This window comes from Nasonia vitripennis, chromosome 1, assembly GCF_009193385.2.
Source record: "Nasonia vitripennis strain AsymCx chromosome 1, Nvit_psr_1.1, whole genome shotgun sequence".
In the NCBI taxonomy this organism is placed as follows: domain Eukaryota; kingdom Metazoa; phylum Arthropoda; class Insecta; order Hymenoptera; family Pteromalidae; genus Nasonia; species Nasonia vitripennis.
Genome location: NC_045757.1, coordinates 5,179,935 through 5,207,085, shown reverse-complemented (window position 1 = coordinate 5,207,085; position 27,151 = coordinate 5,179,935). Strand labels below are relative to the sequence as shown.

The 27,151-nt window shown below is 41.6% G+C and overlaps 5 protein-coding genes across 12 annotated transcripts in view; 3 read left to right on the top strand and 2 right to left on the bottom strand.

The window, feature by feature from the left end:
• Positions 1-87: 87 nt before the first annotated feature.
• Positions 88-2,990, bottom strand: LOC100117045 (28 kDa heat- and acid-stable phosphoprotein). The gene is made up of 5 exons (XM_016987551.3): positions 2,528-2,990; positions 1,649-1,746; positions 1,427-1,561; positions 1,208-1,344; positions 88-1,134 (listed from the first exon to the last, which is right to left on the bottom strand). Exons 1-5 carry the CDS (start codon positions 2,535-2,537, stop codon positions 918-920), a joined length of 597 nt encoding a protein of 198 aa, XP_016843040.2. The 5' UTR covers positions 2,538-2,990; the 3' UTR covers positions 88-917.
• Positions 2,204-7,838, top strand: LOC100117083 (putative ankyrin repeat protein RF_0381). Of its 8 annotated transcripts, none has more exons than XM_032598017.1 (6): positions 3,602-3,701; positions 3,956-4,068; positions 4,335-4,542; positions 4,622-5,177; positions 5,256-6,412; positions 6,490-7,838. In XM_032598017.1, exons 4-6 carry the CDS (start codon positions 4,705-4,707, stop codon positions 7,212-7,214), a joined length of 2,355 nt encoding a protein of 784 aa, XP_032453908.1. In that variant the 5' UTR covers positions 3,602-3,701; positions 3,956-4,068; positions 4,335-4,542; positions 4,622-4,704; the 3' UTR covers positions 7,215-7,838. The 8 variants fall into 8 exon arrangements, with proteins under 8 accessions (XP_008213057.1, XP_032453908.1, XP_031777887.1 ...); XM_031922027.2 differs by having other exon boundaries at positions 3,611-3,848; positions 3,931-4,068; XM_032598013.1 differs by having other exon boundaries at positions 3,622-3,843.
• Positions 7,839-7,942: 104 nt separating this feature from the next.
• On the top strand, positions 7,943-9,145 carry LOC100114288 (protein BUD31 homolog). The gene is made up of 3 exons (XM_001602123.6): positions 7,943-8,314; positions 8,421-8,543; positions 8,626-9,145. The coding sequence occupies exons 1-3, from the start codon at positions 8,221-8,223 to the stop codon at positions 8,841-8,843; spliced, it is 435 nt and encodes a 144-aa protein (XP_001602173.1). The 5' UTR covers positions 7,943-8,220; the 3' UTR covers positions 8,844-9,145.
• A 1,461-nt stretch (positions 9,146-10,606) lies between these two features.
• Positions 10,607-11,539, top strand: hmm203054 (venom protein N). Its single transcript, NM_001170878.1, has 6 exons — positions 10,607-10,667; positions 10,836-10,925; positions 11,018-11,071; positions 11,143-11,202; positions 11,288-11,338; positions 11,433-11,539. Exons 1-6 carry the CDS (start codon positions 10,607-10,609, stop codon positions 11,537-11,539), a joined length of 423 nt encoding a protein of 140 aa, NP_001164349.1.
• Positions 11,540-12,462: 923 nt separating this feature from the next.
• LOC100117192 (low-density lipoprotein receptor-related protein 2) overlaps positions 12,463-27,151 on the bottom strand; it is a 37,786-nt gene continuing 23,097 nt past the window's right edge. The window contains exons 9-26 of the mRNA XM_031922026.2: positions 26,778-27,099; positions 26,391-26,694; positions 22,054-26,308; positions 21,662-21,976; positions 21,140-21,578; positions 20,857-21,047; positions 19,571-20,778; positions 18,880-19,487; positions 18,507-18,802; positions 17,675-18,430; positions 17,335-17,589; positions 16,958-17,262; positions 16,641-16,866; positions 16,106-16,557; positions 15,692-16,021; positions 15,397-15,614; positions 15,213-15,309; positions 12,463-15,125 (exon numbers count right to left, since the gene is read on the bottom strand). Coding sequence (XP_031777886.1) covers positions 14,808-15,125; positions 15,213-15,309; positions 15,397-15,614; positions 15,692-16,021; positions 16,106-16,557; positions 16,641-16,866; positions 16,958-17,262; positions 17,335-17,589; positions 17,675-18,430; positions 18,507-18,802; positions 18,880-19,487; positions 19,571-20,778; positions 20,857-21,047; positions 21,140-21,578; positions 21,662-21,976; positions 22,054-26,308; positions 26,391-26,694; positions 26,778-27,099 — 10,895 coding nt within the window. The 3' untranslated portion in view covers positions 12,463-14,807. The remainder of the gene's footprint in view (positions 15,126-15,212; positions 15,310-15,396; positions 15,615-15,691; positions 16,022-16,105; positions 16,558-16,640; positions 16,867-16,957; positions 17,263-17,334; positions 17,590-17,674; positions 18,431-18,506; positions 18,803-18,879; positions 19,488-19,570; positions 20,779-20,856; positions 21,048-21,139; positions 21,579-21,661; positions 21,977-22,053; positions 26,309-26,390; positions 26,695-26,777; positions 27,100-27,151) is intronic.

The following is a 27,151-nucleotide window of genomic DNA, read 5'->3' as shown; positions in this document are numbered from 1 at the left end:
TCTACATATATATAATATTAGATAGAATTCTGCTTCTACGAAGAAGGAATGTATGTAGGTAATTGTTAAAAAACTCTTTTTTATCACTTTTCACTTTCAACATGTTTTTTTATTAGAAATCACGTAATAAAAGAAATTTTTTCAAATCACTGTTTCTCAACATTTGCTCGTATTACGGAGCAATCGATTAAGCAAAATTAATACACCGACGATACACGTTCGTCGGCTCTTTTATACGCCTTTAGACGAACATTTTTACCGTTTTGCAGTAAAATTCGCCCTTAAACTATCGTGATTTCGAGTTGAGAGAGAATATTTGTCTCATTTTGTTTTCCATTCGTTGCGAATGTATCGTTCTTGAATTATACAAAAAAGTAATCAACACGTCGAACACAATCGTCGTCTCATATCTTGGAAATTATAATAATCATAAATATACATTGATTACTTTGTAATATTTTCTTTTCGAAAACTTCGATATAAAGAGCAACTATGTAGTAAAGATTTACCATTACTAGAAATTTTCATTGAAAATGACAAACTTAAAGATCTTTCTTTTTCACTTGATTAGATAAAAGTGCTTATGTATATAATAAAATCTTGATGCATGACTAAAAGTAAATTCACAAGCTACAAGCAGCAATTTGATGTACAAAATTTAAAATCCAAGCAATGATATTAGTTGTATATTAGTTAACAGCAATTTATTCCATTTCAACAGTTAGTTTTGTATTAAAATAAGTATAAAAATGTTCTGAGCATCTAATTTTATCAATAATTAAACATTAATAACACTATTATGAATCATTTGCAATGAAAATGCTCTATGCATGGTTAAGTTATTTAGTTTAGAGGTTCGAAGCGCAATGTGCACAATTAGTGGGACCCTTTGTCCGAACAATTCACTTTGCTCAAGCTTAGGCTCGCTTGCCCAGGGCCTTCTGTGTCATTTCTTTTTGCTTTTGAGCAGCCATTTCTTTAGCCTTTTTGTCCTGTTCTCTTTTTTTGGCAGCCTCCTCTCTCTGCTGCTTAATAATGGCCAATCTTGCTAGATCTGCCCTGGCTTCGTCTGTCTTACCAGCAGCATGCAGCTTCTGATAGTTTGCTATTGCCTTTTGTTTTTCCAGCTGTTCCCTGTTGAGTATAATGATAGAATTAGACTGTACTCTAAAAACTGATGTTAGAAAAGAATATTGGATTCAAGTACCTTTCTCGTCTAGACAGTTCAGGCTTTGATGAATTGGCAAGTGCTTCATTTAGCTGGGAAAGCTTCTTAGCTTTCTTTTGTACCCTGTTTGGATTTTCAACTTGAATTAAATTTTCTACTCCCTTAGCCTTGCCTTCCTGTAATATGATTTATAATTTACAGTTAAAATGAAAAATTGAATTCCTAGGTAAGAGTACGCTATCTGCACTTTTTGTTTACCTCAGTGTCAGACTCTGATTCACTTTCACTGTCTTCACTGCCTGATTCAGAATTGTCACCCTTTTTACGTCTTGATGCCTTTGCATCTTCCTCCTCCTCCTCTTCTTCACTTGTCGAGTCGGTATCCTTGTTTTTCTAAAAACAAAGGTTATTATAAGTATACCACAGAGCTATTAAAACAAAATTATATTAATGAAGCAGAATGAAATATCATCAACTCACTCGCCATTTCCGTTTTTCTTCCTCTTGGCGTCTCTGCTCTTCTAATTCTTCTGGGTTGGTAAAGTGTCGGTTGCGACCCTTGTGATTTACAAATTTACCTAGGATTTAAAAAATGAAGATTTCAATACAAAACATCTTTTGATCTTTTGGCAATAAAATATCTAAAAATAGAAAATATTCCCAGATATATCAAATGAGCCAAAACCAATTCTGATTCATAGAAAAGGTATAGAGATACATCAGAAATAAAAATATTACATCATGTAAATTATTCAATAAACAAACAAGTCACTTGTGCATACTATATAATGTATAACGCACAAAGGCCAAGTGAACTTACATAAATAAAAATTAAATAATTGAGTGTTTATCGAAAAAAAAAATTAACATTAATTGCATTTTTATCGGGAAAAAACATGGAAAGCCCAAATGTTCCAAAATTCAAAGCCTAGCAACAAACCAGAAAATTCCTAAAACGGCGCTCGATTTTTCATTTCGGAGCAGAATAACACACGCGCAAAAGTTGAGAAAACAGGTGACAACAACTTAATCCCCAGAAGGCCTTATTCGCGACACCCCGAATCCATTTACCCCCGGAACCATCCCGATGACCCCGTCGACCCTCGCAACAGCTGCAACGCCGATGCTTATTTCCTCGGCAAAAAAATAGATACCCATCCGTGCAACCAAAACCGAGTATCTAGAACAAAGGTGAGGTCAAACGGTTGGCGCCAAAAACGTCAAGGTTACCCTTCGCTCGTCGATCAAAACAGCAGCCTTCTGGCAAGAACAAGATCGTCGTGAAAACCGAGGAAAAATCTCGCGCTACGCAAAAGCCCAACACGCGGAGTGGAAAAAATATCGTCTCCGAAAACCCACCTCGCGGCATCTTCCTCGAGCTCTGATGGACTTCCTTGGGGCGAAGAGAAAAAAGCACGCTGTGCGGATATTACAGTTGTCCGGGATGACGAGAGAAGACTATATCGACGATTCGATCCTCTGCTGCAGAGAGTCTCGATGTAGTGTCTCGTCTACAGCGGATTCGGCTCCGCAACGCGCGCGCACACACGTACAGGTTAGACTCGCTGATGACGATTGGGGGGATATATATATATATATATATGTATGCACTTGTGCGACTCGGAAACTGCGAACCACCGCGAGCTGCTGTGTGTAATTGTCCACGTTTTTGGACCTTGGGGATTCGGCTATTGTATGTGTGTATATATGTGTATTTCGTACACATAATATGAGCAAAAAAGCGGAGTCGAAAGTCGAGAATGCGCGCGCAATTGCGGGTTTTCGGAGTGGCGCGCCGCGCGAGACTTGAATGATTTCTGCGATTTTCTTGTCTTTCAATATAAACTGTTGCTATAGTAGGTACATACGTAAGAAAAGTAATGGTTAAACAATTAGCCCAGTTCTGAGATATAACGTAGTTGAGAAACTTTTGTTAACCGAAGGGCACAGCTAAAGAAAATATGCATAATTTCTGATTACCATCGCAACATGACGATTAGCAACATACTTTGAAATCGAAATGCGATAGAAATGGCTGCATTTTGGTTATTATAGGTAAGTCGAGACGACATGTGCGTTTCGCCAGAGGTTTCGCGCCTGCCCCTCCTTCTACATTTAGATAATTTCTTTTTTATTTATTATCTCGGAACTTTGCACTCATCGAAATCGAGTAAAAAAAATCGATTCCAATGCAAAATTGAAGGTTCTTAAGAACTGGTGCAGGCCATTTTACTGTAAGTTAAACCGTTTTCGAGATATAAGCAAAATTAATTTTTGCACACTGTTTTCTCATATAACCCGTCGCCCTAGGAAGCTGCAAATTTCAGAATCGTCTTTTTCGACCTCGATTTACCTATAATAACCAAAATGCAGCCATTTCCATCACATTTCGATTTCAACGCTAATTTTACTATGAGGCTGCGTCCCCAATGCGCGTGACACTGCAGTGTCGTTTTCCGAGCTTGTTCTACGTGTGCCATCATACGGAAGCAAGAGTGAGGGAGAGTACCAAAATTTGTAGTGCCACACTCTCGTAAGGGCTCATGGTTTATGGTTACTGTTTGTAAGGGAGTGTGGCCCTACAAAGTTGGTACTCTCCTTCACTCTTGCTCCCGTCTGATGGCACACGTAGAACAAGCTTGGAAAACGACAAAAGGACGCGAGTCCATGACGTAGTAAAGTCGGCCATATTGCGCTTTGCATATTTGATATATATATATATATATCGCACTCAGAATAGAAAAACCATAACCTCGTTATAGAATTTTCTTATACATTTTGGAGCAGTGCATCGCATTATACTTATACGGATTTTTCTACGGCCAAAGTATATATCAGTGTGCAGTCATGTCGTAATAAAAGCCGGAATCGACTTTGCATCTTTTATAAGAAATTTCGCTGTACGTTATTTTCGTAAATTTATATGCTGTAACGGTATAAATATAGGTATAGATACAGTGGAACTATTTGACATCAATTCATGCAAACAAGTTTTTAGAAAGTAATTCCTCCGAATTGATATTCCTTGAATTTCGCTTTGTTTCTATCTGAAAATAAATTTTTATGATAGCATCTAATTATTTTTGAGACTACTGTTGATGTAGACAAAACAAAAGCATTGATACTCTGTATGCAAATTTTACATAATTTTCTGTTATTTTTTCAGTAAATGGCTGGCAAAATTGTAATGAAAGAATTATCATGATGGCCATCATGGTGCTGTGAATTTTTGCTCAGTTATTTCTATGGCATTCGGTAAACATTGTTTCCGCAAAGAGTAACTACTTTTAGAGCTCAACATTTTTCAAAGACCAATATGATTGTGATATTACGATTAGGATTACAAAATATAAGGAACAAATTGTAAATAGAATGTAAGTTTATTAATTTCAATGATTCTTACAATATTTATCCATGTTAATTAATAATAATGTAATTTTATTTTCCATTTAGATACTGCTTCACATAGCAAACCGACATTAAAAAGTATTATTTTTTTATATCAGTATTTCCTTTGATTGATACAATTTTACAACATGCAAATGAATTTACTGCAAGAAGTGTACAATGGTAACATAGAACGTATAAAAGAAATAATAGAGAAAGAAAGTGTACCAATTGACAGCAAATGGTCAGATTACATGCTTTTGAGGTATGCTCTTTGGCGGGAACAAAAAGAAATTGCTAAATTGTTGATTGAAAAAGGCTGTAGAATAAATAAAACGACTAAATCTTCGTCGAATACACCACTTCACATTGCTGTCAAACAGGAAGATGTTGAAATTGTGAAAATTCTCTTGAACAAGGGAGCTTCGGTAGAATCTAGGAATCACAATGGTGAAACACCATTGCACTTTGCAGCTAAAACTAAAAATGACGAAATTATTGACTTAATACTTACGAAAATAAATAGTACTGTAAATGCTAATTTCGTAGAGAGAGGTGGTTTAAGGAAATTACATATTGCATGTATGAGAAATGATCCAAGTGCTACGGAAAATTTGTTGAAGTGAGTTTTTGATATTTTGTTTAGTTCATAACTAAAAAAATACTCATTTTGAATGAAACTATTTTTTCTATGTTTCAGATCTGGAGCATCAATAAATGATCCTGTTGTTTTGACTTCACCATTTTGGCCTAGTTACACACCTCTGCATTTTGCAGTGGAATATGAGCGCACAGACATTGTAGAGTTACTCTTGCAATATGGTGCAGACATAGGAGCAACTAACTCAAAAGGCTTGACACCACTTCACCTGGCTGTAGAAATAAATAATATAGGTATCATTGACTTAATTTTAGCAGCACATGCGAATTTCCATAAAAATATCAACCCCAAAGATCACAGAGGATTTTCACATTTTCACACTGCCTGTATGAGAAATGACGCAAGTGTTGTTGAAGGTTTTCTTCAACGTGGTGTTGAAATCAACATAACAGTGAATACAGATTCTGTGCTTTGGTCTGGTTACACACCCTTGCATTTTGCTGTTCAACATGACTGCACTGAGATAGTACAGCTGCTCCTAAATTTTGGAGCAGACATTAGTGTGAAAAATTCTAAAGGAATGACTCCACTGCACTTTGCTATTCAGAGTCAGAATAAGAAAATAATCGACGCAATCCTATCTGCACATCGTACCTGTTATAAAAATATCAATCCTATCGATGATAGAGGATTCTCTCATTTTCATGCCGCTTGTATGAGAAATGATCCAAGCATTGTGCAAGGTTTTATACAGAATGGTGTGGAGATTAATTGTCCTGTGAACGCGGATTCCCCAAATTGGCCAAACTATACCCCTTTGCACTTTGCAGTGGAAAACAAATGTGTAGAAACAGTTGAGCTGCTTCTGATGCATGGTGCTAACGTAAGTGCAAGGGATAACAAGGGAATGACACCCCTACATTTAGGAATTATTCATCGTTATGAAAGAATTGTGGAGATGCTGTTGAACAGTGGATCTGATGGAAATGTTAAAACAAAAACTGGGATGACACCTCTGCACATGGCTGTGGAAAGAGGTATTTTTGAAATTGTTGAAATTCTGGTCCAGCATAATGTAGATGTAAACTCAGTTGAAAACCTAAAATTGTCCACCCCATTACATCTTGCATCTCTCTACAGACATTTTAAAATTGTTGATCTACTTTTAAAATCTGGAGCTGATGTGAATGCACGGGAAAGGGATGGAAAAACGGCACTTCATACAATGGCTTTACGAGATCCCAAAAGGGAACTAGGTAAATATAATCTCTATAATTTATCTATCATTCTATTTAATTTCTACTTATGTTAATTATTAAACTTTTGCGTTTAGACATGGAATTAGTGAAATCGTACAGTGACATAATAACTGCACTTTTGGAATCTGGCTGCGATGTTGATTCACAAGATTCTTATGGAAGAACACCTTTGCACATGAGTTGCTTATATCGTAATTTAGCAGGTGCCTATGCACTTCTTTATCACGGGGCCGACATAAATATTGAAGATACTATTGGCAAGACTCCTATATGCTATTGCATGCATGTATTCCACAACATTTACTACATCTTCCAGGATCACATTGAAAAGCTCAGGTTCATTAATTTTCCTGTGAGTGAAAAAAATGAGAGCTGTGTCTTAAAGTTGAAAGGCACTTACAAAAGGTTAAAGAGAAAATGGAAAGACGTCGAGCGTGATGACGAATTTTCTACAATTTGTGCGGATGAACTGAATAGAATGAAAAGTGTGAGAATAGATAATTATTCGTCATTGTATAATATTATATTCAAAGGCGCTAACGAGATGGCGTCGCACGTCAGAAATGAAACCCTCAAACAAATTGTGGAATCGAGTGACTTTGATAAAACGTTTTATTTGTACGGCTATTTAATTAAGTTACAAATCAAGAGAGGTTTAGCGAGAGAAAAACTGATGAAGCCAGCTTTAGAGGCTCTAGAATCTATAACTGGAATATCTTTACCTGCTGGATGCGCTGAAACGATTTTGAAATATTTAATCAATGATGAATTAAAGGATTTAATCCGAGCTAAATTATGATTTAGGAACGAGTACAAATAAAATTTATAGTTTCATGGATGAAAAATCTTCTTTTTTAGCTCGTCTATATATACATACCATGTACATAAAACATTATAAATCAATTTATTGAATGAATGAAATTTATTACGACGTTTTGCAGTTTTTAAAAATTTGATGAATTTGTATACATATAAAAGTAAGATTTTTAAGTTTTCATACAGCAGGTGCATATGAAGAAATATAATTTGAGTACAGGTCTTGGTCGTACTATTCTCGTCGGAAAAATTTAATTTGTAGTTATTCGCAAATCATGATCAAGAAAAAATTTTTTCTTATATTTTGAAAATTATTATACATGGGTTCTACAAAATGTAAAGAACAAACAAATTATTCTACTACATCATGACTTAAGAGTTTAAATTTTGAACGAATCAAGAAAAAATGATAAGACTTATAGATTTATTTCAGATAAATAAAATTACTGGATTAAATAATACACAATTTATTTATCACATTGAATTCTAGAATAATCTGTAATAGAAAGTATGTTTCTTTAAAATAAAGAAATCAATTTGTTTTGTAATGTTTATATTGTAATATTTTAATAAAGAATATACTATTATTTTTATGTACATCAAAAATTATATAATGAAAATGATATTTCAAAGCCTCTGTTTTATTTTCAAAAAATTTTAAGACGTTTTCTTATATCTATCTTGATTTTGTAAAAATCTTATACAAATTTATGGCAACACCGACCATTCTCATAAATAACTGGTACAAATAAGTACAAAAATGCATTCATCATAAACGATACTACAGTTATACCAACATAACCAACAAGCGTATTTGATGCGTTCTTAAAGACGACCAATATATCCTTACAACAGCTGATGTATATACTATATTTGTCTTCATCTCCGCGTTTTGACGACTCCGTTGTGTTGACCGAGTGAATAAAACAAAAATTAACCTTTTAATTCATTGTTTATTGGAAGTCAATTAGAAAATCTCGACAATCAACATGCCAAAAGTAAGACGAAGTAAGAAGTCACCTCCCGATGGTTGGGAGTTAATAGAACCCACGCTTGAAGAATTAGAGGCCAAGATGAGAGAAGGTTAGTTGGTTAGAAAATACGAGAAGTTTTTCGAGTCAATTACTTCGATTTAGAAACGATGATAGATACTTTGAATTGGTTGTAAACTTATTTTATTGTTTAACAGCTGAAACGGAACCTCACGAGGGAAAACGCAAACAAGAGTCCTTGTGGCCTATCTTTAAAATCCACCATCAAAAATCGAGGTATATTTATGACCTCTATTATCGTAGAAAGGCTATTAGCAGAGGTAAATAAACATTCCAACAATTCCATAAAATTTATAAATTTTATCACTTATGCTATAAAATATGATAATTGTTCATTTTCAGAGTTATATGATTTCTGCATCGCAGAAAAAGTTGCCGATCCTAATCTCATAGCCAAATGGAAAAAAATAGGCTATGAAAACTTGTGTTGTTTGCGATGTATACAGACAAGAGATACAAATTTTGGCACAAACTGTATTTGTCGTGTTCCAAAAGGAAAACTGGAGGAAGGTAGAATTGTTGAATGCATCCATTGTGGATGCCGTGGTTGTTCCGGCTGAACAAACAGCAAGTACATATAATTTAGGACAATTAAGTGACTGTATTTTTTCATAAGGATTCTCAATTTTTGTCTTTTATTTTACTGCGGCATTGTAGCTATAACTGATATTCATTTAAGTAATATATTCATGGTTGAACTTAAATTTGGGACTTTTTACCTTTAACAAAACCCTTGGTCATACTTTATGACGAATGCATGACAAAAGTGTGATGTATGTTCTTTGACAAGAATTTTCCTTTGTATGTGTTAGCGTGCATAAAAAAAACGTGTAGAGATAAAAACAGTTGCATTATTTTTAAATTCAAGTATTTTATTGTCATCCCGCTACCTTTGATAAATTAAAAATATTTGTATGAAAAACAAAGATTTTGCATATTTTGAAGAAAGTTTTACACTATCGTTGATATTTAAAGACTTACCAAAACATTATAAATGTAAAAATTAACACTAAACACTAATGCTATATCCACATTTTTCCAAACGAAATTTCTTCAATTAGATTTTTGTTGACTGATTGTTGACTTCAGCAAAGTCTACCATACATGGTAGACCACCTCGAATGGTTCCCTGAAAAAAAAATTATTTACTTCAATAATTTCTGGAAAGTCCCATTATTTTCATCGGACTCATTAATAAGATCGTGTATACGTGAAACCTCGAAGAACAGACTTTTTTGTTGGCACTTCAAATAGATAAAAAAAACTATGTTTGAGATTGCTTAACAGGTTCATTCTTCAATTGTGCGGATAAGACAATTATTTGCACTAGCATTGTTTCTGTTCTTGTGGTTTCTCCATATATAACATTTTATAACGACGAACAACAGAAACGTTACACTCGACTCGCTTATGAGATGAGTACATCAAATAACGGCTGTACTAATACATAGGACAATACCGTCTCGACTACCGACTGCTAAACAAATATATAGAATAATAGATTTCATTTACAGAGCTATTACAACGAACTGTTATCTCCTGTTTTACCATTTCTTTTATTTTCTGAAAATTCCAGGAAATATGTCATATCAAATAAATTTATTATATACATGTATATGGTTTGACAATTGTTAAAAAAAGCGATCGTAAATAAAAAATAAAAAAAAATACAGTTTTTATTATCACAATTCAATTTAAATGATTGCGTAAATATTTGAATAGGCGAGTTATAGGATGTATAAATAAATATAACTACTGCGCGTATAAAAATAAAAATGAAAAAGATTATATTTTTAGTGATCATTTTAGAAAATAAAATGAAATAATTATTATCCAAAATAAGACGAATTTTTAACATAACAATTTTTGAGTAAAAACCAATCGCACATGAATAACTTTTTATAAAATATGTGGCATATATGTGTACATGTATATACAACATTTAATATCATCCGTTCTGTGAAATTATGCAATATTAATTTTTCCACCCAAAACAGATGCATGTACATATACCAAAAATCACATTATATCATCATGTAGATCAAATAAAATCGTTATATTCTGTAGAGCAACGCGACTACGTGTTTTATTTTCAACTTCCTTGTATATATAATAAAATATTTTATTATTAATGCTCGACACGATATTGGAGGATTTGAGTAGGTGTCTTCGAGAAATCTAGTCGTTACGCGATTGTTACGCGATTTTCATTGGCTTAGACGCTATTATAGATTTATTTCAATTATTATTCGAAAAATGAATATATAAGGAAGCGTTGGTTTCGCATTTGTCATTGTGTCGAATAGCATTCGAAACCGCAAAAATGATGAAGGGACTGATTGTTTTGTGCCTCGTTGCCCTCTGGCAGGTCGCCAATGTTCAAGGTATATTTGAAAACTATTTAAAATATTTTCTTCGAAAAAAAATGCGATTTTTTAAAATTCTTCTCATTTTTCATTTTAATAATTTTGTAAAGTAATCCATTTTTACCAATGCTTTGCACTACATCATTGGCTAATATCCGAAATGTTCAACTCGGTTTATGTTTGTAGGAGAGGAATCTTTCGACCCAAGGGCTAACCCAAGGATCAACGATGCCCTCAAGGAATACTCTCGCTATCACTGCTACTACAGGTGTCACCGTATGTACAAATACGTACTTTCATTCGTAAGAAAAACTCATAACACTTTATAATGTTTCTTTTTTAATAATTTTTTAATTTTATTTATACAGAAAACCCTGACGACTGCTCTGTCGATGCCAGACGCGACCTGACCACCTGTGAGAGTGAGTAACTTTTTACGCGAATCTCGTGCACTGATATCAAAGATATTCAACTAACATAACGTCATTTTCAGACCAATTGTACTGGGCCTACTTCTCCAACTACGAGGTCTGCCGCACCAAGTGTGCCGTCGGTAAGTTTCGATTTTCCCTCAATCACATATTATCCGATTTTACAAAAAAAAAATTCAACTTACGCTATCGATTTTCGTTATACAGAGTGCGACGAAAGGTGCCAAAAATACACCGACTGCTCCGAGGCCTGTCTGAGTAAGAATACTTTTATTTTCTTGGCGAATCAAAGTATTATTGGTTAAAAAAATATAGATAATCTAATCCTGGATATTAAATAATTTTTTTGCAGAGGTCGGCAGCGACAAGATCAGGCTGAGCCCCAAGACCCCCGACCAACTCATCCGCACCTACTTCGATATCCGCAGAGCCGGCAGGACCGACCTCTACATCGAATAAGCGAATGATGCTGTCGATTCATGCTCACCAGCTCGCGATTTATTGTTAGTTTGCAAAACAGTTGTTTAAACTAATACCTCGCATTAGTTATAATTTTATATACTTATTAATGCATTTTTAATACGGAAAATATATTGAAGTTTAAGTCTTCTGTAAAACAATTTGAATTTTGTTTTGGTTTAGAAAAAACTACCGTCCCCATTTCCTATCCATACACCTACGCTACATATTTCTAAAAAAGACTTACCGCAAAGGGACCCATTGCATTCTGGATTCTGACATTGATTCTTTTATTTTTGAAGAGAATTTAAATTATTTCACAATCGATACTAACAATTCAAACGACGAAGTTTCAAGCAAACAAAAAATTAATATTATGAATATTTAATACGGTGCAATAATAACGAAAACCGTGTTTTTCCTTTTTAGCTGCTTCAAATCGCGGTTCTTCAAGTATTGGCACCGTTACAAATCCGTTCTTTTTTCCATCCTGTCCTGGGTGGTAAATGCTATAGCCTAATATTAGGATAATTAGCCGACATGGCTGTTTTTTTGCATAATACACGAATGAATCTTGGCAAAAGATAATGTATTGTTTAAGCCAAGGATTAAACGTTTTGTAATAGCGGTCAGCGCTATACTGAGACCATATCAGAACGAAAGTTAACGAATGAATGAAACAGTTCTCTGTTTATCTTCTATAGCTCAGTTTACTCTTGGACTTCGGCGTGATGATCAATTCTTCTTGGAATTTCACTGAGGCTGTAAAATCTCGTGGAGTTCAATAACGCACTGCTCGATTAACATATGCAGTTGACGAGTTAATGGACTTGATTTGAATATTACAAAATATTTATAATCACGTTTTAAAAACAGTTCAGAGTTCATCGTTTCATCGAAAGTTCGATCGGGTACAAGAAAAATTGGATTATTAGCCTTAGAGTTTATTGTTGGACGGTATCAGTTTGATATTTGCACAATATATTAACAATTATTATTTCATCAACTGAATAAAAAAATACACAAAATACTGATATGTTATAATTATAAACATCATTTTTAGGACACACGCTGGAGCTCTTTCCAGATTTCGATCTGTCAATTGCAACAAAATATATATATATTTGTTTATTTATATAATAATTGTATGTATAATTATTTCGAGCGCGCGAAGCGCATCGACACGTCAATCGTCTCCGTATAATTGTTTATCGCTTGGATTCATCGAGTTCTCGAGTCCGCACGGGGATAATTCGGCTGTCGAGTCGTCGGTGCTTTTCAGCCCCCCTCCGATCGACCCTAGGCCGATTTTTCCGGCGCGCGAAATTCGAGACTCGATTTGTCGATATTTGACATAATAATTCGTTGTGGTCGCCAGGGAGGAATTGGCGCTTCGACGCGCCTCGCGAGTATCTTACAAGAAAGAAAATGTACAACAACACTGACGTGGCCAGACTAAGCTTTCTGAGCATTTTATGCTTGGAGGAATAAGAAAAAGATAAGATCTTGCTTTATAGAATACACATCAATTGGCCTTCGTAACATTTACGCTTAGTAGTTCTTTTCTTTTAAAATAATAGTAATAATAATTAATAATGCTTAACGAAGTTCACGAGTTTTGTTTAATGATTTTTTTGAATCTATAGCTTTATACTTCTTATTTTGTCTTGTAAAAGTCCATTCACCATCGCAGAGAAAAAAGTTAAACGTGCTCATTCGAACGATTGTCTCGTACTTTTTTCTTCTACAAAAAAAAAAATATATATATATATATCCTTCCTATAATTAATTAAAAAGTAAAAATTACAACTCCAGCTTCACCTCGAATTCACAGCGACGCGTCGCGCAAATGGTGCATTTAAATATTTTTCAATTTCTCATATTTTTTCTTTGTAATAAACTCTAATATCGTACTAAACTATTGCGCGACGCCTCGAAACTTCGACACTTCTTTTTTGACACTAGCATACAATAAAAACATCTTGTCTTTCACTACATAATAATATGCCTTCGGATGGCTCTCAATTAACAATGGAATGTGTAGTGTATCTCTCGTTCATTTCATTTTTTGTTCACACCTTTATATGATACACGAATTATTAAAATGATTTTAAAATATCTCATAGCAATTATATTTACAAGACTTACAAATCACATCTCTGTAGGAGATGTAATATTTACGATCGTTTGGACCTCGATGAGAAATCAATCGTCGAAAGTTCATACGATCATTATCTTTAAAACTATGGTAAAAGTTTACATCTCTTGTTCTAAAAAAGATAACTGACACAGTCGTATTATGTCTATTGCAATTTGATCTCTATATTGTCAAATTTCACTGAGTCCCTTCCCGTCAAAAAAATCTCGATATACTCATTCGATTGCACTCACTAGATAGTATCGTTTTCAAAAACAGAGTATTTGTAACATCAGGCGAGAGTGATTAAATTTTTATAAAAATATTTGATTTTTTTCATTCACAGTATAATATAAAAATGAAATTCTTATCAGTCGAAGGGCATAGTAAATATCTTAAAATAGAGATTTATATAATAATAAAAGATCAAAGCGCAATAGATGTGATAACACTCCTAATATGTACGTCGAGTTTACCGCTATCCCGACTAACCAAACCTCAATGCATTACACTTGAAAATATTGTGAAAAATCTAGCACTATTTTATACTTTAATACGAATATTCGTACTATTACAGTATTCCATAATCGATGCGAAACATTTCAAGAACTATACCGGAAAAACGTGATTTCCCAGTATGATTCCTAAAGTTTTAATCAATTATAAATACTACAGCAACAGCAGGAACATAAAATCTTAAAATACATAATAAAATAAGAGACTTTCTATTGTACAATACCTTTTCTAATGTAATGACGAGAGACGAGAAATGCTTAAAGGCAATAAACTGTGCACGCGATAAATTTACAACGCGCGTTTGGCCGTCGGGTTTGCACATCAGTCGCTTGTCATGTAACCAAGGAATGAAAACGCATATGCCACCATGGCTACTTATCTTTCACTTCGCATCTCAGGATCTGATCTATTTGCAATCTACAAAACCTTTCGCGGATCGATCCCCTTATTATAAATACTTAAATAAAATTGTTAAACTCAACTTCGCATTTGCGATCGGATGCCTGGGATAAGAAGTGGAAAACAAAGAGCGCAGCATCGTTCGGCGCAAACGCAGCGACTTGACGAAATAAAAACCAACACGAGCGCTAGAAAAGCCCGATAAAACGAAGTAGTCTACGACTCGGACTTATCCTCCTCGACGAGCTGCTGGGTATCTTTGCCGGAATCGACCGCGGGGTCAAGCTCTCGTCGCTTGAGATGTATCTGAGGCGGCTCCTTGTGTTGAACACTCGAGGGTTTCATCTCGGCCGGTACCTCGTAGATACTTGTAGCCGTGCTATTGTTGCCTGGCGTACTCGTGCCATTGGTAGTAGTATTGCTACCCGTCGTGCCCGTCGTTGTTTCCATGTTCACCGCGTCGTACATTGGGTTGCTGAAGTCGCGGTTCTTATTGCTCACCTCGCCCATATTGTACTCGACGTCGAGAGGTTCCTGTAAGTTACAATGATTCAAGAGTAACGTGGAAAGCTCAAGGAAAATAATGAGATTATGTTACATTTTCAATTACGTGTCAATTACCATTCGTTCATTCGTAGCTGCACCAAACTCGACATTACTGCCTTGTCGGAAAGAGACGCTTTGAGCACCAGTCAGACCACCAAGACCAGGTTTGCCGCTGTTTATAAGAATAAATGTATGTTAAATCGAAAGAATGGAATTTTACAATTAAATTCAAACTTCTGATTTTCTGAAATGTACTTACAATGGTCGTTTCTTGAGTACCATGAAGACGGCCGCTGCGGCTAAAAGCACTAAAATCGCGACAACGATCGGCACAATGATCGATGCCGTTGAGCCACCGTACCTCGTCGAAGCGAGACCAACCTCGCACGCTTCGCCGTGGAAGTCCTCGAGACAGATACATGACAGTTTTCCAGTCTCGTCCTCTTTACAGTAACCACCGTTCTGACATGGGCAGGTCTAATAAAGACAAATTAATACTTTCAGATTCTAACATCACCAATCACGTATTAATCCGATCAAAGCTGTGTTTTAACCTTAGGTGCAGGCCTCTCGCGCTCGATGGTGGCATCACAGACGACATCGTTGAGTGCCAGAGTGGCAAGTTCGAGTCCAGGTCGACGATCCGGGCAGAGACAGTGGTGGCCACGTGGCACCGCGACACACAAGTGCGAACAGTCGACCGAATGACATGGGTCTCGCAGTGTAGTATTGTAGCGAAGCGGATGGTAGACCCGCACGCCGCCGGGACTGCCGAAGTCACGCGCCAACGTCGTTGGTACTCCTCGACCGAATTTGTCCTGGCGCATCAGCTCGTTCGCGCGCGTTACCCAGTAAAGGTTGCTCTCAAAAACGTCCAATGATACCTGTTGAAGAAAGTCAATCGTTATGGTAAATGTCATTACCAATGTAAAAGAATTTTCCTTTGACTATATATTCAGGATACTTACTGGATGCTTGACTTTATCTCCTTTGACGATGATCTTCCTATTACTTCCGTCCTTCTGTATCGACTCGATAGTGTTAAGCTTGATGTCAGCCCAGTAGATAGTGTGGTCCATACCATGATCGACGGACAGAGCTGATGGTTTGCCGAGTCGGCTGAGAACGAGGCTCTTGCGACGGTTACCGTCCATCCAAGCGACCTCGATCTTGGGCTGACTGCCACCATCGGCCCAGTAGACGCGACCCAATTGTGGATCCAAGGCAACCGACGTAGGTTCTTCCAGATTTTGCGTAATAAGACTGCGCTTGTAGCGACCATCTGCCATCGAGACTAGAAGCCGACCGCCAGCGTCGCCGGTGTTTACGCTTCGGGTAACGCGAACTGTATCCTCGATCTCCGTCCAGTACAAGTTGCCCGACACCCAGTCCACGGCAAGACTCGTGGGTATAGTATTTGCTATAATTTAAAAATTATTAGGTTGAATAAAAAATACAGCTTATAAGGCTTTATCAATGATGATAGAAGAAAGTGGCACTTACGAGTTTTGCTAATTTCTTGGGCAAATCCAATTTGGACCATTTTGCCGTCAACCATGGCGGAACGTTTGATAGCCATGTCGTGGCTGTCAATCCAGTAAACGTATTCCTTCTTTGGATCGAAATCAATGTCCTTTATACGTTTTTCATTGAGAACAACGTTTAATTCTTCGTTCTTAGCTGTGTTCAGTGCTCTGATTTCAGGCCCGCTTCCAAAGACGACTAGAACCTATAATTTTAAACGACATTTATACACTACTCTGTTTACTCCAAATTACTTATCGACGTACTATCCGATTGAATGGAAGGTTATAAGATACCTTATCGTCTTCAGCCTTGCAAACACCACTGAGATTGTCCGACAGTTTGAAGCCATCGCGACACGAGCAGGAGTATGAACCGTTGAAATTGGTACAGAGTTGCGAGCAAGTGTGCTGGCCCTTCGTGCACTCGTTGATATCCTCGCAGTGTTTGTGATTGTCTTCTGATATAATATATCCCGGATAGCAGGCGCATATGTAAGCTCTCGGCGCAGTGTCCACGGCCAGCGAGCCGGAGTCCGTCACGTTCTGGCAGTAGTGCGAGCAACCGCCCTTGTTAGCATCGTTACACACCTTGCTATGATCTGTGGATGAGTTAAACTTAGTTAACTCTGCTGTTTGGCTTGAAAAAATTCTTAGAGATGAGTAAAACTTACGGCATCCTAATTCGTCAGAGAAGTCGCCGCAGTCGTTAGCAAAGTCGCAGATCTTGAGCCGATCGATGCAATTCTTGTTGGCACATTGATACTCAGCGATCGGGTTGCAAGGTACGATCTTACGAGCGCAGAGGGTCATGTTGTTCTCGTCGCTACCGTCTCCGCAGTTATCCACACCGTCGCAGAGCTGGTACTTGGCGATACACCGATGGTTGGCGCACTGGAAGCGACGTGTCGTGTCGCAGCTGAAGGTAGCTGTAACAATAAAACGTAAGTAGTGAATCGTTCTTGCACGAAAAATGATTAGTCTTTACAAATAAGCCATGTTAATAATGCTTACAACACATGGTTGGGTTCTCATCAGAGCCATCGCCGCAGTCATCGCTTCCATCACATCTGTCTGAGAGCGAAACGCAGAGGTTGTTGTCGCACTGGAATTGCGTCTGCGGACAGAATCGTCCACCTGGATACTTGGGCATGCATCCAACCTCGTCACTCATATCTTGACAGTCGCGTGCACCGTCGCAGCGAAGTGCCGCAGGGATACAGTGACCGCTAGAGCACTGGAAGGTATCGTTCTTACACTTGAATTCGTGACAGTTGACTTCGTCGCTTCTATCTCCGCAATCGTCCTCGTTGTCGCACCTCCACCTCGAGGCAATACACTTTCCATTGTTGCATTTGAATTCGCTCTCGGTACAATCTCTGTAAACCCCGCCGCAAGTAGCCTTCGATTCATCGCTACCGTCTCCACAATCATCGGCAAAATCACAGAGCCACTGCTTGGGTACGCATCTGTTGTTGGCACACTTGAACTCTGTGTTGGAGTCGCACTTGGGACAGCTTTCGGGTCGCTCGTCAGAGCCGTCTCGGCAGTCGTCCTTGCCATCGCAGAACAACCACTTGGGTATGCATCGGTAGTTAGCATGACCTGGGCAACGTTGCCAGCCTGTTGTGCAGTTGCGTTGTCGACACATGAACGCCGGCTCGTCGCTGTCGTCGCCACAGTCATTGTCAAAGTCGCACATCCACAGTTTAGGAATGCACTTTCCATTCTTACAGCTAAACTCTGTTTCTGGGTTGCAGGCTCGGTTATCTAAAGATAAACGAGACATTTTGTTGTTAGTTTACAGCATTTAATGCAACCTCATAAAACGCGTCAGGATACTCACGGCAAATGGATGGGTCCTCATCACTGCCGTCTTTACAGTCGGCGTCGTTATCACACTTCCACGAATCATGGATGCATCGCCCGGTACTCTTGCACTTGAATTCTAGCTCAGGACACTCGAGACCGCAGTTGGCTTCGTCGCTGCGATCGCCGCAGTCGTCCATACCATCGCAGACGGTAATCGTTGGCACGCAGTTCTTGTTGGCGCACTGGAAGACTCCAGGACGACAGACGCGAGTTGTCGAGCAGTTCATCAGCTCGTCCGAGCCGTCCTTGCAATCCTTCTCTCCATCGCACCTAAAATCATCAATCGCCAAACGTTACTTGACATTCTTTAGATTGAAACTTAAAAATTGAATATTTTGGAAACTTACTTCCAGAACCATGGAATGCACTTCTCATCTGGCGGGCCGCAGCGATGCTGACCACTGGTGCAGTTAGCGATGCAGCTCTTTCCGTCTGTATCCAGGATAAACTGGTTCGGGCAGGCACACTTGTAAGAAGTAACACCTGGTTGTCCGTACCCTTCTAACAGATAGGAGCTGGCTGGTGGTGCGATAAGGCAGAGATGTGAACATCCGCCGTTGTTGTTTGCACACGGGTTCGTGTACGGCAGTTGTCTGAGCGGATGATAAGCGTGGATGTCGTACGGTCGGTGCGTCGTGTTTCTCAGTACGGTGTAATTGCCGCCGGAGAATTTGTCAGCGCGACCAATGATCTTAAGGTTCCAGTCGGTCCAGTAAATGTGATCGTCGAACACTGTGATGGCAAAGACGTGAGGCACAGCAGCGCCCGAGAGGACAATTCGACGGTGGTGGCCTTCGAGATCGGTGAAGGCGATGTAGTCAAGATGAGCGTCCGCGAAGAACAACCGGTCGGTGATGTAGTCGATGGTCAGGGCGTTGGGCCAGGCGATGTCGTCGTTCCAGGTCAGGATACGAGTCAAATTACTACCGTCCATTCCCATCTTGCCAATGTAGGCCTTTTTAAAAGAAATGTAAGTTTTTGCTCGTGTATTTTCACATTAATAAATAGAATACAATTAGCAATCATTTAGTAAGTTACCTGAAGGTGCCATGAAGTAAAGTACAGATAACCGGTTCCAGGATGAACCACAATAGCACGGGGGTCGGCGATTCCGCTCTGAAGGGTCTTTCTGTTGGTACCATCAAGTTCCGAGACATCCAAATGTTTAGCATGTCTGTCCAGCCAGTAGAGTTTCCTACCGATCCAATCAATGGCAATACCCTCTAGTCCTAAGCTGTTGTGCCGGATGATGGCTTCCTTCTCGCCGCCAGCTATCGGAGCTCTATAAATGGCTTTAGCAGTAACGTCGCAGAAGTAGAGCATTTCTGACGAGTAATCGGCGTCGAGGGCGACGACGTTGATAAGGTCCTGGTGCATGATGCTGTACTGAGAGGCATCGACAGACATGTTCCTGACGTAGTACTTGTTCGTGAAGATAATCCAAGGTTTGATGTTATCCCTTCGTTTACATGTGTGCTCGTCCGGTGCTCTGTCGTACCATTTCTCGTTACACTTGCAGTAATACCGTCCAGGTGTGTTCTCGCACTGCTGACTGCAGACCCAAGGTGTTTCCATGCACTCGTCAATGTCAGCGCAGGCCTTTCCATCCTCAAGCAGTTTGTATCCTGGATTACACTCACAGTAGTAAGACGTAGGCGTGTCGATGCAGCGATGACCGCATTGATTAAGCTCAACTCGGGCGCACTCGTCAACGTTGCAGTGGGCGGGTTCATCGCTACCGTCATTACAGTCCAACACCTTGTTACAAACCAGCTGTTGGTCGATGCATTGGCCGGAGTTACAACGGAACTCTTGCGGATTTGGACACGTTGCATTTTTACCCTTGGGTGTACAACCCACTTCGTCCGAATGATCTCCACAGTCGTCTTGTCCATCGCAATGGAACTGCTTCCTGATGCACTTAAAGTTCTGGCAAGTGAATTCGTTTTCCGTGCACTGCTTGTATCTGGAGTTACAGAATTTGCCCTCGTCAGAGCCGTCACCGCAATCGTTATCGTGGTCGCAGAGCCAGCTACGGTTCAAGCATCGACCATTGTTGCAAGTAAACTGGTTGTCGGAGCAGGGTTGAGGTTCAGGGCAGTGATGCAGCGTCACGTTCTCGTCAGCGCCGTCCACGCAATCAGGGTCGCCGTCGCACAGCCATTTCTGTGGTATGCACTGGGCGCGGTTCCACGCCTTGTTGGCTACGCACGTGAACTCCGTTTCCTCGTCACATTTTCTGTCGTCTAGAAAAATAAAATACAGAGTTTTAACTAATATCGAAATTACACTTTTTTTTCTTCTAATTTTGCAGGTAAACTTACTGCATTGGTGACGTTCATCTTCGTCGGAGTTATCGAGACAATCGTTATCGCCATCGCAGATGTAGATTCTAGGAATACAGTGTCCATTATCACAAGTAAAGAGATCTCCGAAGCAAGTTCTTCCTTCGGAATTACAGTACTCTGGTGGTTCGTCGCTTCCATCGAGACAATCGTCATCTCCGTCGCAATACCTAATTGTTTTTAAAATATGCGTGTATTATCGACTGGTATCTTTAGTTTACTCTTTCAAATCATAAAAAAAAAAATTCAAAAGACTACTCACCAAGTGGCTGGAATGCACCGATGGTTGGGGCACCTGAAGCTGTTCTGGGGACAGGTCCTCTGCGAGCAGTGCAGTGGATTTTCGTCACTGTTATCACCGCAATCGTTGTCGCCATCGCAGAGCCAGTAGGGCTCAACGCAAATGTTGGTCTTCTCACACTTAAGATGGTTAGCCGGACATGTAGTGTTCATGGGACAGCGCTCGTGCGTTTCATCACTGGTGACGTTGTCTTTGCAGTCGTTCACTCCGTTGCAGACTTGCGCCTGCGGTATGCACCGCTGGTTCGCGCAAGTGAACTCACCGGCAGCACAAGGTCGATAGACGCAGCCTTCTTCGTCGCTTCCGTCTTGGCAATCGTCTTCGTGGTCGCATTTCCACGATTTGAAGATACAACGGCCGTTATTGCAACGGAATTCATTGGTACTGCAGGAGTGGTAGGCTACAAAAATACCAAAAATTTCATTCAGTGCTTATCTCCTAATATTGTTTATGAACCAACATTTCAAGGATTAAAAAACTTACCGCAGTAGTTAGGATCTTCATCGGAGCCATCGCCGCAGTCACTGTCGCCGTCGCAGGCCCACATTTTGGATATACACTTGCCGTTGCGGCAGGCGAATTTGCTAGAGTCGCAGGTAACATTCTTCGGTACGCACATGCGGTTCTCGTTGACTAGTCGGCTGTTGTCGTCACACTTGCATTCGACGGTGTTGTTGGGACCAGGATGACACGACTGATCGCAGCCACCATTTTTAATGATACATGGGTTCACCTTACACTGTTGTCGTCCTGGCGAGTAGATGTGCAAGTCTCGCGGTGAGTCCTCCAATCGTTTCACTAAAGATAGAATAAATATTAGGTGAGTCGTCGATGCTACATCGCCAAATGTGAGTATATTTAAAAAATCAAATTACCTAATTCGATACGGTCGCTGCCCGTGTACTTGTCAGCCCTGTAGACTCCGCGCAGTTGCAGATCAGTCCAGTAAATGTGTTCACGGAAGACGGTGATAGCGAAGGGATAGATGGATGCTGGGATAAGAACCTCACGGTTGTTACCCTCAAGATCCGACCGCTCGATCTTTTCTTTGATAGCGTCAGTCCAGTAGAGCATTCGTTCCTCGTAATCGATGGCCAAGCCACTCGGCTGCGCCAAGTCCTTCTCGATAATGGCCTTCTTTAAAGAACCGGCCATCGTCGTCCTGAAGATCTTGCCGGAAGTGCTGAATCTTCCCCAATCGGTGAAGTACAGCGAACCGTTGCAGGGATCGACGACGATAGCTCGCGGCCGATCGACCCTCGCGATCATGACAAGGCTCGTGCCGTCGGTGTTCATCGCATAGATGCTGTTGTTGGATGAGTCAGTCCAGTAGATCTTCTTCTGGGTCCAGTCGTACGAGATACCCTCTGGGTTGATGTTCTTGCCGAGGACGGTAGTAATCGCACTGCTAGCCGGACTGGCGGAATCCAGCCAGGCTATCTTAGCCCAGGGCCGGATCTGCGTGAAGAATATGCGGTTGTCTTCGTAGTCGAAATCGACGCCGACGACGTTGGTGAGGTTGCCTATCGGTTTAAAGGGTAAGGAAGTGTCGCGCGGGTCCAGGTTAATGGCTCGGATCTCGGTGCGAGTAGCGAAAACGAGGTACTCATCGACGTTCTCGCAGCTCTTCTGGTCGCTCGACAGCTTGCCAACAGCGCAATCGCAGCGCATTTGTACGGGGTTGTCACGCGGGAAGGCGAAGCAGAGCTGGCTGCAGTCTCCGTTGTTCGCACGACCGCAAGGATTGCTCTCGTCGGTAGGCTGAGCGCTCTTGTCGTAGATAGCGATGTCGCGGAGCTTTGGAAGGTTCGTGCGCATGGCAGTGGGTAGACTGATGTTACCAGGCAGCTTGCTCGCGCGGAACACGGTAGCGAGATTGCGGTCCACCCAGTAGACATCACTTCCGAAAACAGCTACACCCATAGGGTTGGGCAGGTTTCTCCTGATGACCTGGCGACTGCCGCCCGAGTACGAGACCTTCTGAATGGTGTCGAGTTTCGAGTCGACCCAGTACACGTCGTGCGTGGCAAAATCAATGGTGAGATCTCGGGGTGTGCTGATACCCGAAGTGACGATGGGCTTCCAGTTGCTGCCGTCGAGGAAGGCCTTACCTATGCGTGGATACTGTCCGTAGTCGATCCAGTACAGCATACGACGAATGGGATTGACAGCGAGCTCTCGCGGAGTGTCGATGGTTGTCTTAACTATAACCTTGCGCTGGCTTCCGTCCAGTCGACACACCTCAACGTAGTTGTCGTGTGGGAATACGTTGGAGAAGTAGAGGTTTCCGGCAATCCAGTCGATGCTCAGACCTCGAATACCGTTGGAGCCGATGCCGGACTTGATGATGTGTTGGAGTTCTGTACCGTTGGGCCTGATACGGAAGATACCGTTCCAGGTGCCGCGGTTGAACTCTACCCAGTAGATCCAGTTCTGGGCGTAGTGCACGTCTACGTGGAGAATGTGATGGCCTGGACCAGCGATGGGCACCATAGCTTCCTTCGCGTCCTTGAAGCTGTAACCACGGGCAACGTCCAGTTGCGTGACGACGAGGAACGTCTTGTAAGGCTCGCAGTTGGTCTCTCCGACCTTTCGGTATTGCATTCCGCAAGCGCAGACTCGCGTTCCAGCAGCAGCTGGTAAACAGATTTGTTCGCATCCGCCGTTATTTCTGAGACAAGGATGCGACGAATCTTCCAAGCGAATCTTGTAAATTGTCAGCGTTTTCAGATCTGCGTCATTGTGCACTATCATGGTCGGGTTGTCACCATCGGGGAGATCGACTCTCTCGATCTTTTCGTAAGCAGGGTCCAAGTAATACAGACGCGAGCCATGGACGGCTAGAGCCTTAGGCTGAGCGATGTTGTTGACGTTTGATAGAATATTGTGAACTTCGGCACCATCCGTGGTCATGGATTTGATGTAGCCCGGATGCTGAGTGCTGAAGTACAGCATCTTGTTGCTGATGTCGATGGTGATGGCCTCGAGCCACTGCTCGGACTCGATGAGGATCAGCGGGTTGCTGCCGTCCATGTTGACGCGACCTATTTTTATGGGTACACCGAAACCACCCTCGTCGATCCAGAAGACGTGACCTTCAAGCGGGTCGACGCACATGGACTTGGGCTTGGCGACCGAGGTCTTGTTGCCGTCATTGGCCAGGAGGATGGTGCGGTACTTGATCTCACCGTCGATCTTGATAACCTCGATGTTGGACGCGATCTTGTTACCGATGAATACGTTGCGACCTAGCCAGTCGACAGCGAACGTAGATGGCGAACCAACGATTCCTGAGTCACCCTGTGGATTGGGGAACTCGGTGCGATTACCACCGGTGTAGGGCATGGTGTACAGCGTGCCGTTCTCGCTATCGTCGCCGTCCTTCGACTGCAGCCAATATACCATGTGTTCTTTTCTGTCGTAATCAATGAACTTGCCGCCCTCGACGCCGACGACTGGAGTGATGTATCCACTCTTGATGTCTCCCGGAGTCAGCGATACGTCGACGATCTGAGATCCTCTGAGGACCATCAGGAATGGAGTATCCTCCTCGGTGCACCTACCGTCGCTGAGCTGTTTGTAACCGACGAGGCACTTGCAAGTGTAGCCTTGAGGGGTACTGGGTGAAAGAAGACATAGATGCGTGCACGACGCTTGAGCACAAGGGTTGGGTGACATAGGCTGCAACACCGGGTGGTGTACGTGGATAGACAGCGGCTGCGAGATGACGTGTGAGACAACGGTTTGGTTGCTGCCCTTGAATTTGTGAGCCGAGAGAACACGATTGAGCTGACGATCGGTCCAGTACATCGTGTCCTCGAAGAGGGTCAGCGAATGGGGATGAAGGAGGTAGTGCGAGCTGGATAACACCTGCAGACGTTGCGAACCATCGTACAAGCAAGTGTCAATGAAGTCGAGTTTACTGTCAGCGAAGTAGACTCGCTTCGTGGCAATGTCCAGAGCCAGGCCGTTGGGCCAGTAGATCTTGGTCGTGATGATAGCCAATCGCGAAGTACCGTCCATGCCGATACGCTCGACACGAGGGTTCTCACCCCAGTCGGTCCAGAAGAGCCAACGAGCGCCCGGACTCGGATCCAAGCACATTCCTCGAGGTTGCGTGATGTTTTCTTTCACGAGCACCATTCGGTTGCGTCCGTCTTCCTTAGCCACTTCGATGGTGTTCAGCTTAGAGTCAAGCCAGTATAGGTTCTGTCCGATCCAGTCGTAGGCCAATCCCTCGACGAGATCCAGACCGCTGGATATGACATCTTGAGGGTAACTGCCCTTGTCCAACCTGGAGATTTTCTTGAGTTTCATGTCAGACCAGAATATCGTGCCAGTGTGCATGTTGCTAGCCGTGGCAACGACATTTTCCACGCTAATAGGCACTCTTTCGAGCGCTTGCTCTTGTAAATCGGCTACTAAAATGGTATGCCTGTTGCTGATAATGAGGAAAGCCTGAGTGTGATTGAAAGCTTTGCAGGTGTGTTTGTCAGCGTCCAAGGTGTATCCTGTCGTGCACTGGCAGTAGAAGCTGCGTTTTGTGTTAACGCAGACTTGAGAACAACGTCCTGGTGGATCGCATTCGTTGACATCGCGACAGGTAAAAGCGTCATCAGTCAATTCTTCACCGGCTGGACAGGTACACAGGGCGCCGAGCGGCGTTTGCGTACAGTTGTTGGTGCAGAGACCGTAGTGGTGGGACTCGGAACACTCGTTGAGATCGCAGCCCTGGCCCTCATCGCCACCATGTGGACAGTCTATCTTGCCATCGCATACGCTCGTCAAGTTAATGCATTGGTTGGTGACGTTTGGACACTGCCATTGCTGGGATTCGCACTTGAATGGAGGCGGAGCACAGGCGTGAGTTCGCGGATCTTCGTCCGAACCATCTCCGCAGTCGTCTTTGCCGTCGCAGATGTACGCCTTGAAGATGCAATGAGAATTGCGGCACTTGAAGTAACCTGGCTGGCAGTCTACTTTGCCGCAAGTGGCTGGCTCGTCACTCTTGTCATGGCAGTCGGGTGTTCCGTCGCAGTACCAGCTCTTGGGAATGCAAATGCCCGAAACTGCGCACTGGAACTGCTTGTCGGCGTTGCATTGATCTGGCGCTAGAGATGGACAGCCCACCTATAAACGATACAAAACAAAAATGTTAATGAAAAACGTTTCTGTAGGTGTTTTATCGTCTATTAGAAGGGTAATCGTTTACCTCGTCAGATCCGTCGTTACAATCGGATATGCCATCGCACTTGTACGATTCGAGGACACACATTTTCTGATCAGCGCAGGTAAATTGTGTACTGAGACACGTCACTGGCGGACAGTCCATCTCATCCTGTTGGTCGAAGCAGTCATTGTCACCGTCGCAAACCCAGGACTGAGGTATGCAGTGACCCGAGCGTGGACAAGTGAACTGGAAGTAAGAACAAGTCTTGGCAGCACAGAACTCGCCTTCGTCCGAGCTGTCTCCGCAGTCGTTTTCGGAGTCGCACTTCCAATTTGCAGGGATGCACCTACAATAATTATACCATCAAAGGAAAGCTCTCTTATCGAGTATGTATTTACGCCGATAAGGCCAACGATAAGGCCAACGAACCTGTTGTTGTCACATGTGAATTGGCTGGCGGTACAAGTAACGTTGGGACATCCGGTTTCGTCACTGTAGTCGCCACAGTCGTTTTCAGCGTCACAACGGAAGCTCAAAGGTATACAGCGTCCAGCCTTGCACTGGAATTCGTTGCTACTGCAGGTGGGCTTGGTGCAGTTCTGCATCTCGTCACTGTTGTCGAGACAATCGTCGTCGCCGTCGCAAACCCAGGACTGCGGTACACAGCGTTGATTCGCGCAGGTAAAGTCCCAAGCGTTGGGGCAAGCCAGCAGTGGTGGCTCAGCCTCGCGATCCTCTACACATGTCTTACCTGGCCATTGGAAAATCATCATTGATAGACTATTTTCTCAAAAGCTTTGAAA